Source organism: Astatotilapia calliptera, chromosome 15 (genome assembly GCF_900246225.1).
Source record: "Astatotilapia calliptera chromosome 15, fAstCal1.2, whole genome shotgun sequence".
In the NCBI taxonomy this organism is placed as follows: Eukaryota; Metazoa; Chordata; class Actinopteri; order Cichliformes; family Cichlidae; genus Astatotilapia; species Astatotilapia calliptera.
Genome location: NC_039316.1, coordinates 38,155,941 through 38,169,033, shown reverse-complemented (window position 1 = coordinate 38,169,033; position 13,093 = coordinate 38,155,941). Strand labels below are relative to the sequence as shown.

The window sequence follows — 13,093 nt, the reverse complement described above, 5'->3', positions numbered from 1 at the left end:
GCATTCTCAGTCCACGAGGGCCGGTGTCCTGCAGGTTTTAGATCTCACCTTGGGTCAACACACCTGAATCACATGATTAGTTCGTTACCAGGCCTCTGGAGAACTTCAGGACATGTTGAGGAGCTAATTTAGCCATTTAAATCAGCTGTGTTGGTTCGAGGACACATCTAAAACCTGCAGGACACCGGCCCTCGTGGACTGAGATTGCCCACCCCTGATCTAGACCCAATTATGATTTTTTTTTAAGTCATTAAAGGTATAATGTTCAATTATTCCACTCTGGGAAAAGAACAGCACTAAAAACCATTAAAAGCTCAGTGTTACCATGGCAATAATGCCCATGGTGAGTGAATGTAAACTTCAGACCACAACTGTAAATACTGTTAACCTCATTGTTCTTCTGCCAACACACACCATCAGCCCAACAAACACTAGCATTTTCAACTTTTACTGAAGTTTTACTGAAATTTTGTCTTCATCAAAATGCATCTTGTTGTATGACACTTGTGTTTTTTTACATGGTGTGTTATTTGTCATTTATGTTTGTTTGTTTTTAAAATAAATACATGTTAATATATACATAAATTCTTTTTCATGAGGATATTTCTGTACATATGTCAAAGTGAGTCAAAAATATCCTGCAATGAATGGAAAGCCAGAACTTCCAGACTTGCAGAACTTGACCTCCATCCATCTTTTTTGACTTATTCAGGATCAGGTTACAGGGACAGCGTCCTAGCAGAGCGAGTGCAGCCTCAGAGTGCATGGGGCCGTTATAGCTATGGCGCTGAAAGTCCAGTGATGTCATTTGTATGTAACACAAACAACACAGCAAATGAAAACATTGAGAAGGTGCTATACCTGCTGCTAAACGTGGTAAACGTGTGCACTGACATGTTGCTTTGTGTGAAGCCATTTCTCTCCTGTGCTTTCAAAAAGGGCAGTTTTGATTTTTGTGAAGGAGCTGCTCCTTCGTGCCACTGACTGACCTATCGGCAGTATGCAGTCTGTTGACGTCACATTTTCAGTGGCGTGCTTCACTTGGAACCCAGAGCAGTAGGTACTAAAAAGGTACCTGGTACCAGGTGCTACCAAATAATGGAAAGCCCTAAAAAAAGAATTGAGTCACGCCGGGCCCAGTAGGTACTAGTGGAAAAGGGCTATAGAAAGGCCAGCCACCCTTTGAAGAAAACTCATCTCCACCTTTTAGTATCTACAATGTCCTTCTTCCAGTCACTACCCACAACTTGTGACCGTAGGTGAGCGTAGGGACACAATTACCTTTTATTTTGTTCATAAAAATTATAAACTTGGTGACGAAGGGCAGCCGTGGCAGAGTCCTATCCTAACCCTAACCCAATACTTATTGTCCAACTTATTGTTGACAATGCGGCCCAAGCTCTTGCAATGGTTGTACTCCGACTAAATGGCTTGTGGGAACAAGTCAGACAACCCACACAGCCAAAGCACCTCACAAAGGAGGGATGCAACTGATCACCTTCTCTTCACCAAGTTCACAAAACCCATGAGAACCCAGATGCACCTTCAAATATCTTTGAAAGGAGAGAGACCTGATCCAGCATTCTGTAACCAGGATAAAAACCACAATGTTTCTCCTGAATCTGAGGTTAGACTAATGATGAAGTCAGCAGGACCCCACTCACACTATACAGGTCGTGTCCAAATTCATGGGCTGCATCCTCCTGAGGCCGCGTTTGTAGACCGATTACGTCACAGCGACGCGCCGAAGGCTGTCCAAATTTGTAGACTCCTCCGAATGCAGCTGACAAATGCGTGCTCCTTTTCCCCGAATTTGAAGGATGGGTCGGGTGTGTCCTTCGTGGCCCATCATATCCCAGAATTCATAGCGCGGCCCAGCCAAACTCCAGTTTCCAGCAATGGCGGCCGCTACTAAGTTTTAAAATGACTCTTATTAATCTTTCTGGGTCACAAAATAAACTTTTAACATATTTTCAGGTGAGAAAGTAGTTGTGTAAACATCAAATATCTGCTCGGTTTATCAAGACACCACATATTTCCAAAAGTGCTTCGACATTTTCGGAGACGTCTGTTACCCACCAGCTCGATAGCGATAGCCGCCGAGAATGGCACAACTCCCGGCACATCATTTTCAGATCGCTGCGGACTTTGGCTACTCGGTTTAAACGTAATATATAAGTCACTTCGACAACCTAAAAATGTTATTGTTGGGCTTTTTTCAGTGTTTTATTTGTTCGTGAGTAAATCAGTTTGGCTGAGATTAAAGTGATTAGATTAGATTAGATAAAATAAAACTTTATTAATCCCCCGGGTGGTTTTCGCACAACTGAATAAAGTCAAACAGAAAACTGATTAAACAGAAGTGTGAGACGGTCGAGCGTTTACTCCAGTGTCCTGTTATATTTTAGATAGCAAGCAGAAGACAGCCGAGTTGATTAAACTCCACCGAGACAGCGGTGACGCTAATCTGAAGGCTAGACCGTCCAATTTCACGGCCGTTTACTTCCGGCCTACCCGACCTTCTGAGGCCCACGTAGACCACAAAGGCCGGGTCCTCAGGAGGATGCAGCCCATGAATTTGGACACGACTATACTGTGTGAGTAGAGGACTGCTTTCTCTTACTAAGTTGCCCGACAGTGTGCCAGAATCACTTTGTGGCAGATTGAAAAATGCAGCAATAGAAAACTTGCCAAATATTTATCTGCTAATGTCAAACAGCTTACTCAAACACAACAGCTGATTTACAGTAAATGCTGATTGAAGAATGGGATGCCATCTTTATGACCATGCTGGTGAGCAGCATGAGGAGGTGCCAGGCTGCTGTGCCTGTGTGTTCTTCCACACGCTACTGAGGCCACAGTTTATCAAATAAATGAATTGTTAAATTGCTTGTTTCTGCAGATTTCAATCATCTAATTCAATAAACCACAAAAGTCACAATCAACTCCACAGCAGAATAATCTGTTTGGCAATGGAAGTTTTTCATGGGTGCAGCCCACTCAACTCTGCTGCTCAACCCACCAGTGGATTTTTCTTACAAATGTAGCATATTTTAAGGGGAAATAAACAGGATCCAACGATCTAAGCATTGTTACAACAAATAAACAATTCACCAAATGCAATTTTCCCTTTGTTTTTGTGCTGAACTTAAGATGAATACACTGTGGTCATAAAGACATGCCATGAGTGACAACAAAACCAAGGTAGGCTGTGGCATTTAAACAATACTGCATTGCTTTGCTGCCATATGATTGCAGCATATATAACAGTATACCTAATAAAGTGGCCAGCCGGTGTACAATGAATTATGGCTTTTAGTAGAACACTGATAGTAATTGCAGTTTTTTAGTGTGCAGGTTGGACAGTAAAGGGACGTCATTGCTGCAGCTCGATACTGCAGTTATTTTTACCTGCACAAAGCACTGCAGCCATTAATCCAGTAAAGAAAGTGTGAGAGCCACGGGACTGAATCCGTCCAACGACATGCAACTGCAGGTGCCTTAGCTAATAATCCACCACAGATTAAAGGTACTATGAAGACTTAATTAGTTTGGGAAGAACAACAGGGATTAGGCAGGTTTACCAGGGGGGTCTCTTAGCTTTGTAAGTTTTACTTAGCATGCAAATCTTTCAGAGCAGATGGGCACGTTGTAAAATGACCTGATGTTCAGAGGTTTTAGCTTAGCAATAATTAAATGAAATTAAAAGATGCCAAGCCTTGTTGCAACTCTGTAACTCAGGATGAGACTTCTAGCAAGATAACGAGATTGGTCACTGGTGTGATTGCTGTCCAAGTTTTGAATTTACAATGCAGCCTGCAGGGGGCACTAGAGGAACAGAGACTGAAATGCACGAAGGACTGAATCCAGTCCAATCAGATCATTGTTTGGTTGGAAACACCAGTGTGGAATAGAGTCAGTGCAGGTTTTACAAAGTATGAAACAGGAATGAACATTTATAAAAGAGTATGTTCTAATAACAGAATCAGCTTCTTACAAAATCGTAATCATTTTTTAAAGACTTTAAAAGCACCTCAGATGGTCATTATACCCCAGCAGTTATATAACATGTTTAATCTGTACAACTGTGGAGGGCCAGGAGTGACAAAATGAATTAATTAAATACGCAATTTAATAATTAATTAAATGTTTCATTCATTCATTAAAATTAGAATTGATTAATTGAATAAATATTTCAATAATTAATTACATGCCCATTCATTTGATTTAAAACATTTAAAAAACACTTTTTAAAATTTATTTCAAATTGTATTTAACTATTGACACATTTAATTAATTATTTATTTATTACATTTTTAATTAATCATTGACACAGTTAATTAATTATTAAATTATGTATTTTTTTTTCAATTCATTTTGCCACTTCTGACCCTCCATATACAACAAAGGTACAAATAATGAGAGTTTTGCATGTAACCCTGTGAATAATGCACACATTTTACTTTTATTTACTTTTATTCTTATTGCTTGTACCAGTTAAAATCATTTTACATGTGGTAACTTTTTTAATGAAAGAAAATATAAAAATATTGAAAGTAGATAAATAATCAAAGTACGAGGCTCTGATGTGAGAATGTATTCACACCAGGTTTATTATGCTTATTCAGGATTTTAAAAATACACATTTTTCACTAAAAAAAAAAAAAAAGAAGAGGGGATAGTGTCCTGCTTTTTCACACAGCTTCCTTCTCTGTTTTCTTGTTTCACTGTTTTTGTCTTTGTTGCCATGACTACCTGTTTCCAGGAGTGTATTTTGTGTCCAATTCAGTTCACATCAGTTCAGCTTCATTTTATTCACAACAACAGTCACCTCGAGGTGCTTAATAATAATAATAATAATAATAATAATAATAATAATAATAATAATAATAATAATAATAATAATAATAATAATAATAATGGATTGGATTTATACAGCGCTTTTCAAGGCACCCAAAGCGCTTTACAATACCACTATTCATTCACTCTCACATTCACACACTGGTGGAGGCAGCTACAGTGCTTAATACTTAAAGGCAAGGATGCTTCAATCTTAGAGATAAACTGCAACAATCACACTCTCCCATCTGAGGGAAAAACGCAGAACCATCTGGAAACACCAATATACTGATACACAGCAGCGTTTGAGTACTAACCACAGCAGTATTGGAATTTCTACTCATAAATGTAATATATTGCACATAATTCATTCCGGTTTGGTAAAGTACTTCAGTAGCTTACTCTCTCTGCAACATGGCCTGATATGTATTGTTGTATAATTTCACAATATACACCTCTGGCCCTGCTGAGAGACCCAACCCTTATCCTAATGTAGACACAAACAAGAGCTCTCTGTTAATATTTAAGTTGAAACTCAAAGCAAACAGCAAAGTTCAGTTTACACTGTAAGTACTTTCCATCTAACCAATTAATAAACGACTTGCTTTACCTCCTGAGCTGCAGCCACCCCAATAGCATGTAAGCACGCCATCTCTGCAGGTATTTAGAAATAGTTGATGTCATTCAGCAGCAGCCTTTTCATACAATAATAATTTATGGTAATATGGTAAAACTTAGGTAAGGCAGTGGGATGGCAAGCTGCACAGGCCTGGTGTTTAAATCCAGTGGTTAGCTGGGGCCTTTCTGTTTGGAGTTTGTCTGCATGAGTTCCAGATACATGCATGGGGTTAGGTTAACTGGTTGTCCTAAACTGGCCATAGATGTGAATGTTTGTCTCTCTGGGTTAGTCCAGCAATAGATTGGCAACCTGACGGGAGAGGTTGGTCTGTTTGAACAGCTAATAGCAGACGTGCAGACAAACACAGCTTTTAGAGTTTTTGTTAATTTAGCTCTTTTTTTTAAATCTATTTCTATCACAATATGTATTTTATTTATCACATTATAGGATATAAAGGGTTCAGAACAGTTTCATAATAAAACAGTACAAACACAATCACAGACACATGCTCTGCAGTCTCTTTACACCAAAGCTTCCCCAGGCCGGATCTATTGGCAAATTAAACCAAATAAACACAGATCAAAATAAAGACTTTAGTTAGTTTTGTAAGCACATAATATTCTTTCAATGTTCATTCATTTCTTGTTTATAGATCCCAAACAGCCAACACATTCTTTTCCCATGTCAAATGCAGGTCATTCTCATTGCTGGGCTGTAGCATGATGAATATTTATTAAAGCAGCAGGTGTGCTTCAGTTATGCACAAGGTGTCCTTTGGCGTTTGTCATTCCTCAGTGTAAAGGGTCACATTGCATCCAGAGTCACAAGCCCAAACCGAGTAGCTTTTAGTGCAGGCGGCTGAAAACAAAACAGCAAGTGGGATGAAAGGCTGCAGAAGGTCCCACAAACAGGACGCAAACTTCAGTCTCCTGGCTGATAAACATGCAACGCAGGCATCAGGAGGTCGGGGAGATTAGTCAGCCAGGAGAGTGGGGCTGAGCGACAAATGTACTTGGATAGCTTTAGAAATACATTAGGCTTTCACAGCATTAACTATGCTTACTTTAAGCTTTACAAGCCTTCACACTGGACAGAATGAGGCTGACTGACTTATTTCACTGACCAAAGAACAGCTTGCACATGATATGATAATGAAACATTTTCACATTATAAAAAACATATCTGTTCATGTCATGTTTTGACTAACTCAGATCTTTTTGGTGAATTATAAATTCTGTTTAGTAGAAAGGCAGCAAGAGAAACACTGAGCGCTACATAAAAATGACAAAACTGAGTTTCAGGGCTTTACACGAGGTAGTATTTCAACTGCCTCCTGGAGCCCAGCATCGATGCGTTCACCCACTGTACAAACCTCAAATCCACAGCTCAAACCTATAAATTCACAGTGTAAACACAGCATCCCCCACTTTCTCAACAAAGGGTTTTATTAATCATCAAACTCTGCAAAAGGAGGAAACCAGAGGCTCTCCTTCCTCTGCGATTTGCTTTGAGCTGCTTTTCTTTCCTGTCGCTGTAGGACGTTTTTTATCCAGCAGATCTGAACAGCAGCCAAAGCTATCATGCAGACCTGCTCAAGGAAACACACCAAAGATCAGAAACTGCTGTCAGTGACTTCAGAGGGTTTTTTGCAGCCAAACGTTCACTAGTGTTACCTCGAGCAGCAGCAGGCCGGCAGTCAGACCAGCCACCAGAAGCAGATTGTGTTTGGCCCACCAGACAATTTTATCCAGGCAGCCGATGGTGAATATGTCTTGACGGGCCAGTTTCTCCTCCAGCTGCTGCATCCCATAACCACACATGGTGTTCAGTACAGTCTGCAAAAGAAAGAAGCTGCTTAAGGTAACACAAAAAGGGCTTTGATGCACTGAACACCAGCATGGACAAGAAGTTAATTTGTGCATGGATTCAACGTTCACCTGTATCAATAGTTTCAGCTCATCTTGTTTCATCCTGCCCATCAAACAGGGTGTGAGCTGAACTGGAAACAGCCATCGCTGCCTCCCAGTCTCCGAGTAGACACACTTACGGTATAATTTTACAATTTTGTCCTCGAGTAATCGTATTCACAAGATTTTCAGAAAACTTGACCTCTGACCGTCAAATTTTCTGAAAAGCTCATTTAAATTTGATACCATAGGTGTGTCTCGTGTGATCTTCTTTGACTTTTTTAAGAATGCCTCCAGTGCTAGCTCTCCACAAGGACGCTACCTAAAAGGTGTACCTTAAAGGATCTGCAGCTACTGAAAAGAGTAAGCATAAAGGGAGGAACGACTTTAGGTGGCAAATAATTTCAAATCCCACAAACACAGTGGCTGTCGTTCTCATGGCCAGTGTTGAGTCACGTCGAGTGTAGCAGAGATTCATTTGCATTTAAGCTGATGATGCTTAGATTAATTCACTGAATTCCACCGTTATACCAACTGTATATGATTTAGTGCAGCGGTCCCCAACCCCCGGGCCACGGACCGGGCCCGGGGGTCGAGGCTCGGGTGTGAAATTTATGGTTTTCAGGGTTTTTATCGTTAACTCGGTTTCCCTGGGTCTTTCTCGTGTTGCAGTTGTGTCTTATTTTGAAAGAAATATTTACGCGTTACCATAGCGACCAGAGTGCATTAAGGGGCAGAGAGGAGGATGTTACTCTCAGTGTTGTTGGTGCATTTCAGGAGGACGCTGCTAATAAAGTTACACAGTGAATTAATATTTATTCTTATATTTACAAAACACCACAGTTTTTGTCTCGGTCGCATCATTTTATTTTGTTGTATTTATCCGCGACACCTTAAAGGCCGGTCCGTGAAAATATTTTCTGACGTTAAACCGTTTACGCTGATTTAGTGTAAAGACAAAATACAGCATACTGTTAGTGAAGGAAAGGGAAATCAGCTCATGAAACATCTGCTTACATCCTGTTAAATTCAATTATAAATCCACAAAGACCAGCAGGTCAGCTGATCACAGCCTGAACACAAAGAAAATCTGAGTTCACATTAGAAATGATTGTTAGCTGTGACTCTTTTCCCCACGTGGAGCCACTACAGCCGCTCCCAGCTGTTTAGATGAAGAGGAAAACTTACCATTTACAACGACGCCATTATTGAGGCAACTGAAGAAGTCACTCTTGTGTCCTACATAACCGAATTTAGATTTGAACATTTGTATTATCATGTATAATATTATTTTATTATTATTATATTAATACAGCGCAGGGTTCAGTTGCTTTTGCATAAACATCCATGCTAGAACTGTCCTTAGGAGCTACTTTTTACTTTCTTGCTTTGAGAACATTTCAGAGCTTTTTCACCTTTACTTGAGTAAAGAAGGAGATTCAGTACTTCAGCTTTTACTAGAGTGTTTTTTAAACACAAGTATCTGTATTTCTACTTAAGTAAAGAATGGAACAGCCTTGGTACACCTGAGGCATCCCAAACACATCCAGGACTGGCTCACTGACTGGTTCTGACCTGGTTCTGCAAGCGAATGCAGCAGGAGAAGGGAACTCCACAGGCCTCCAGACTCGGGTTGGTGTCCGAACACTCAAAGTAGGCGTTACGGGACCAGTTTTTATAGCTTTCAACTCCACAGCACTGGAACTGCAATCACAGTGAAGCAGAAGCACAGTCATCACAACAGTAAAAAAGAAAGAACAAAAAAGATTACTGACTCTTAAAACTCGTCTCCACCTTCTTCTGGATGAAGTCAATGGCGTTCTCCAGGTCTTGGTCCTCCCTGTATCGTTCAATTGCCTTCATCATGAGCCTCTCAGTTCTCTCCATCACCTGAAAAACAAGAGAACTGTCACGTTGGTTTGTTTACTGCTTCGGTTTAGTACGATTTCTCGACGTCTTGTTACCGTATCAGTGAAAAAGTATCCCACGAATGCAGCTGCGATCTGCAAGAGTAAAATGGCCACCAGGAGTCCCACAAACTGCAGGACAAATAGGAGCTGATTAGAACAGACGGCCAGAGTCAGAACAAGATAAAAACCAGCACACTGACATACCATCTTCAGCAAGCAGATGGTGTTACGCAGCGCCCCGAAACATCCGAGGAACGTGATGAGGAACATCACAGAGCCGACGACGATCAACAGTAGAGCGGGATCAACCGTCAGGGTGTCAACCACATCTATACACACACATACACACATACACACACAGTATATGTTTGCACTTCTATGTTTGTGGATATAATGGATTTCCAGGACCCTTATCCTGACTTAAAGATGATCATAACACGGACCCGAAACCCAAGTCCTTGAAAAATCTCTTTTAAGGTCTTTCCAAAAGTGAAGACATGGCTAAATGTCCTCGCTTACCTATTGTTAGCAGAACTTACCCCGACTTAAACCTGATTCCAAAATGGACCCTGGAACCCAAAAGGTCATTTTGGGAATCCTGGAAAAGTCCTTCACAAAGTCTGCCTCAGTGCTTTGACCAGGTCTAAATCCCAGTTGTTTTCCAGAGGTTCGTGAACGAGCCAACATTCACCTCAACATCAGTGATAACACAAGAGCGAGTAAACGTTGAAACATGTCTGAATAACTTTGTGGCTCATCCTCAGGAATGTGATCAACAAGCCTTGTTTTGATTACCCGACATACATACAGTCGTTATTCCAGGACCACCGACTTGGAGACTTTCACAATCCATAAAACAAATCTTTGCTTAATTAGTTTGAATCTTCACAAAGTGACTGTGTGGACAGATTTTATAACCCTGGCATCAGTAATTAATATTTTACATATCAAGAGACTGGTAGGGTCTGTACTCGTTACACTCTCACACTGTTTCCATGACAACTTGATCAACTTCCTCCCACAGTCCAAAACATGGAAGGTGATTCGAAATTGGCCACATGTATGAATCTGAGTGTGAATGGTTGTCAGACTCTGTGTTGTACCTGCAGTAGACTGGCAACCTGTCCAGGTCGTAGCCTGGTTCCACCCACCCTATGACTCATCTAGAGATAGCTACCAGATATCTATATGTGAGAATTAGACAAAACAAAGCTGAGACAAACCTTCATACAATCTTGACTGTGCACAATAAAGATAACATTCAGACAAAATGCAGAGAAATGAGGCTTAAATTCCTTTCATTTTTTAATAATGCCAGGAAAAAATCAATAATTCAAAGTGGACTAAACTAACCCACCTTTCTCTCTGGCGATCTTAGCATAGATCCCCACTGCTGTAAGTATGGCACTCACAACCTGCAAAGTGGCAGAGAAACGCAGATTTCATTAAAACAGAGGAACAGCTGTAACTAGCTCTACTGTCACTGGAATTAACATCATTTTCATTTCTGTGACTGTGGCTTAGCCTGGATGAGACGAAGCCCACTTGGACATGACGACATGAACACCTAGATTTGCATCCTGATTGGGTCTTATCAGTCCCACAGATTAGACCAGAGCAGTTCAACTGACATATTGTTTTCACATTGTTGTGGCTTCTGCTGGCGATGGATGTCACACTCGCAGTGCCTCCCGAGTATGCCACCATGTTTACTTTGAAACAGGCCCCAGTCCAAAGTTTCCCCTGCTTTACGTTCCATCTCACTATCGGTCCAAGAAGACACATTTCTGCTCTTACTTTCTGCTATTGTTCTTCCTCTGCAGTATTTTCTATTGCTTCCTGTTTACCAGCACATACATGCCGTTTTGTGTATGGTGAGAATGTAAGTATAAATGGAGATTATCTCTGAAACTGTTCTAAAAATACTTGACAGAACAGAGATGGTTTTATTGGAAAACATCGTCTTAAATATAAAGTGTATCAGTGTGGTTGTTATCCTGGCCCTTCACACAGCCCCTCACTTCATCCTCTCTGTGAAACAACCCGTTTTGGCCTCCTCTTTCTTTAAATGCCTCCCTAAGAGCCCACTTTCATTTTGATTGGCCAGCTTCTGGAAGCCTGCCCGGGAGCAAGCTACAGCTTCTAGGGCTGAAAAACGAAGCCATTGTGGAAGCATCAAAACCTGCAGTTCCTCTAAAGGCCACTTGGATAACTGTGAAAAAAAAAAATTTAATCTTATAATAAAGTTTGCACTGTTAAGATGTGGCTTCTTTAGCTGACAGCTAAATACTAACAGTGTTTAGAAGTTCTACTATTTGTATGTCATTTAGCACTGAGTAGCAGATATCTGCTAGCATGCTGGCAATGTCCATCTCTACGCCTGACATATGAAAAATAACTGGTTATTTTTACAGAGTACCTCCTTTGTTACTTTCTGTACACGCCATCTTTCTGGCCTTCATGGGAAAGAAGCCCTCCCCTGCTAGAGATTATTGATGATTGAAATCAGCATCATTTAAAGGCACAGCATAGATTTGTATTGCTATGCAGATGATACCCAGTTTCTATTCATGAAGCCAGATGACAAACACCAGCTAGTTAAACTACAGTAATTTCCCTGCTGGGTGAACCTCCAACTCTGAGGTCATGGTCCTCACCCAGAAAAGGGTGAAGAAATCACGGATACAAGCAGCAGAAATGAGCGTCCTCTAAAGGGTGGCTGGCCTTTCCATTACAGGAAGGATGAGGAGCTTAGCCATCTGGGAGCTGCCACTCTGGCCCTAAAACTCTTAGAATCCAGATACTTACTTTAGGTGGCATTGATTTGGCTTCCAGTAATGTTGTATTTGTTAAATATTTGCACATTAAACAGTGTAGGACTGCTTTCTTGCATTTCCAAAATATCTTTAAAGATGGAAACATCCTGTCTCAGAGTGGCGCTGAAAAAGTAGCTGATGGATTTATTACTTCTAGGTTGGACAATTGTTGTAGTTTATTATTATCAAGCTGCCCTAAAAACTCGCTGATCCAAACTGCTGCAGTAAGGGTACTAACAGAGAGAGAGAGCATGTTTCTCTGATACTGGCTTTTCTTCACTGTTAAATCCAACATATCTAAATAAAATCAGAAGGATAAATGAGTTAATATTAAATATTAAAATGCTGTTTGTAGCTCATCTTCTTCCTCTGTTATGGTGCAACTGAGGCATTTAGTCACTATTATGCAACAGGCTTGTTACTATCACGCACTAATGAAAGTATGATGCTACATTTTTTTAAACAATAAATTGCTTAAAATGGGAGAGACTCACCCAAAAGAAGTAGCAGAAGATGAATAAGGTGTACTTAACGCCTCGGTATCCTCTCATGTCCTCTCAGCAGTGCTGTTGTTCTGTCAGACTGTCGGAGGCTTGTTATCCACTGAGACTAAAGCAGGACATGTGTCGGCCTGCTGAGGCATTCCTGCTGCTGAGGGAGGAGACATCTGTCACTTTCTAATCTCATCCACTGTGTCTCACCTTTTTGGAGACAGCCCCTTCTGTTTATGATTTGATGTCTCCAAATAATCTTTAACTTTTGTGAATTCAGTGAACTTCTAGAATCACAGCTTTGCGATTTCAAAGAAAGAAACATAGCAGGAGAGCTAGCTCATATCATCCGTCTGTGTCACGCTGGTTTCCCTGTGGAAACAAATTAGTTAAAATAACTTTTCTCCACTCACTTCATTCATTGTGTGTTCTGTTACAACTGGCTCATGAGATGCAAAATAAAATCAAGAGTTCACGTTTTTTATTTTATTTTGTGTTTTGGAAACATGGG

The 13,093-nt window shown here is 40.6% G+C and overlaps 1 protein-coding gene across 2 annotated transcripts; it reads right to left on the bottom strand.

Moving 5' to 3' along the window:
* Positions 1–5,865: 5,865 nt before the first annotated feature.
* Positions 5,866–12,691, bottom strand: LOC113007105 (tetraspanin-33). Of its 2 annotated transcripts, XM_026143514.1 has the most exons (8): positions 12,586–12,691; positions 10,633–10,690; positions 9,480–9,604; positions 9,330–9,404; positions 9,160–9,255; positions 8,941–9,069; positions 7,132–7,293; positions 5,866–7,046 (listed from the first exon to the last, which is right to left on the bottom strand). In XM_026143514.1, the coding sequence occupies exons 1-8, from the start codon at positions 12,640–12,642 to the stop codon at positions 6,906–6,908; spliced, it is 843 nt and encodes a 280-aa protein (XP_025999299.1). In that variant the 5' UTR covers positions 12,643–12,691; the 3' UTR covers positions 5,866–6,905. The 2 variants fall into 2 exon arrangements, with proteins under 2 accessions (XP_025999299.1, XP_025999298.1); XM_026143513.1 differs by lacking the exons at positions 10,633–10,690; positions 12,586–12,691 and adding an exon at positions 9,815–10,626.
* Between the last annotated feature and the right edge of the window lie 402 nt (positions 12,692–13,093).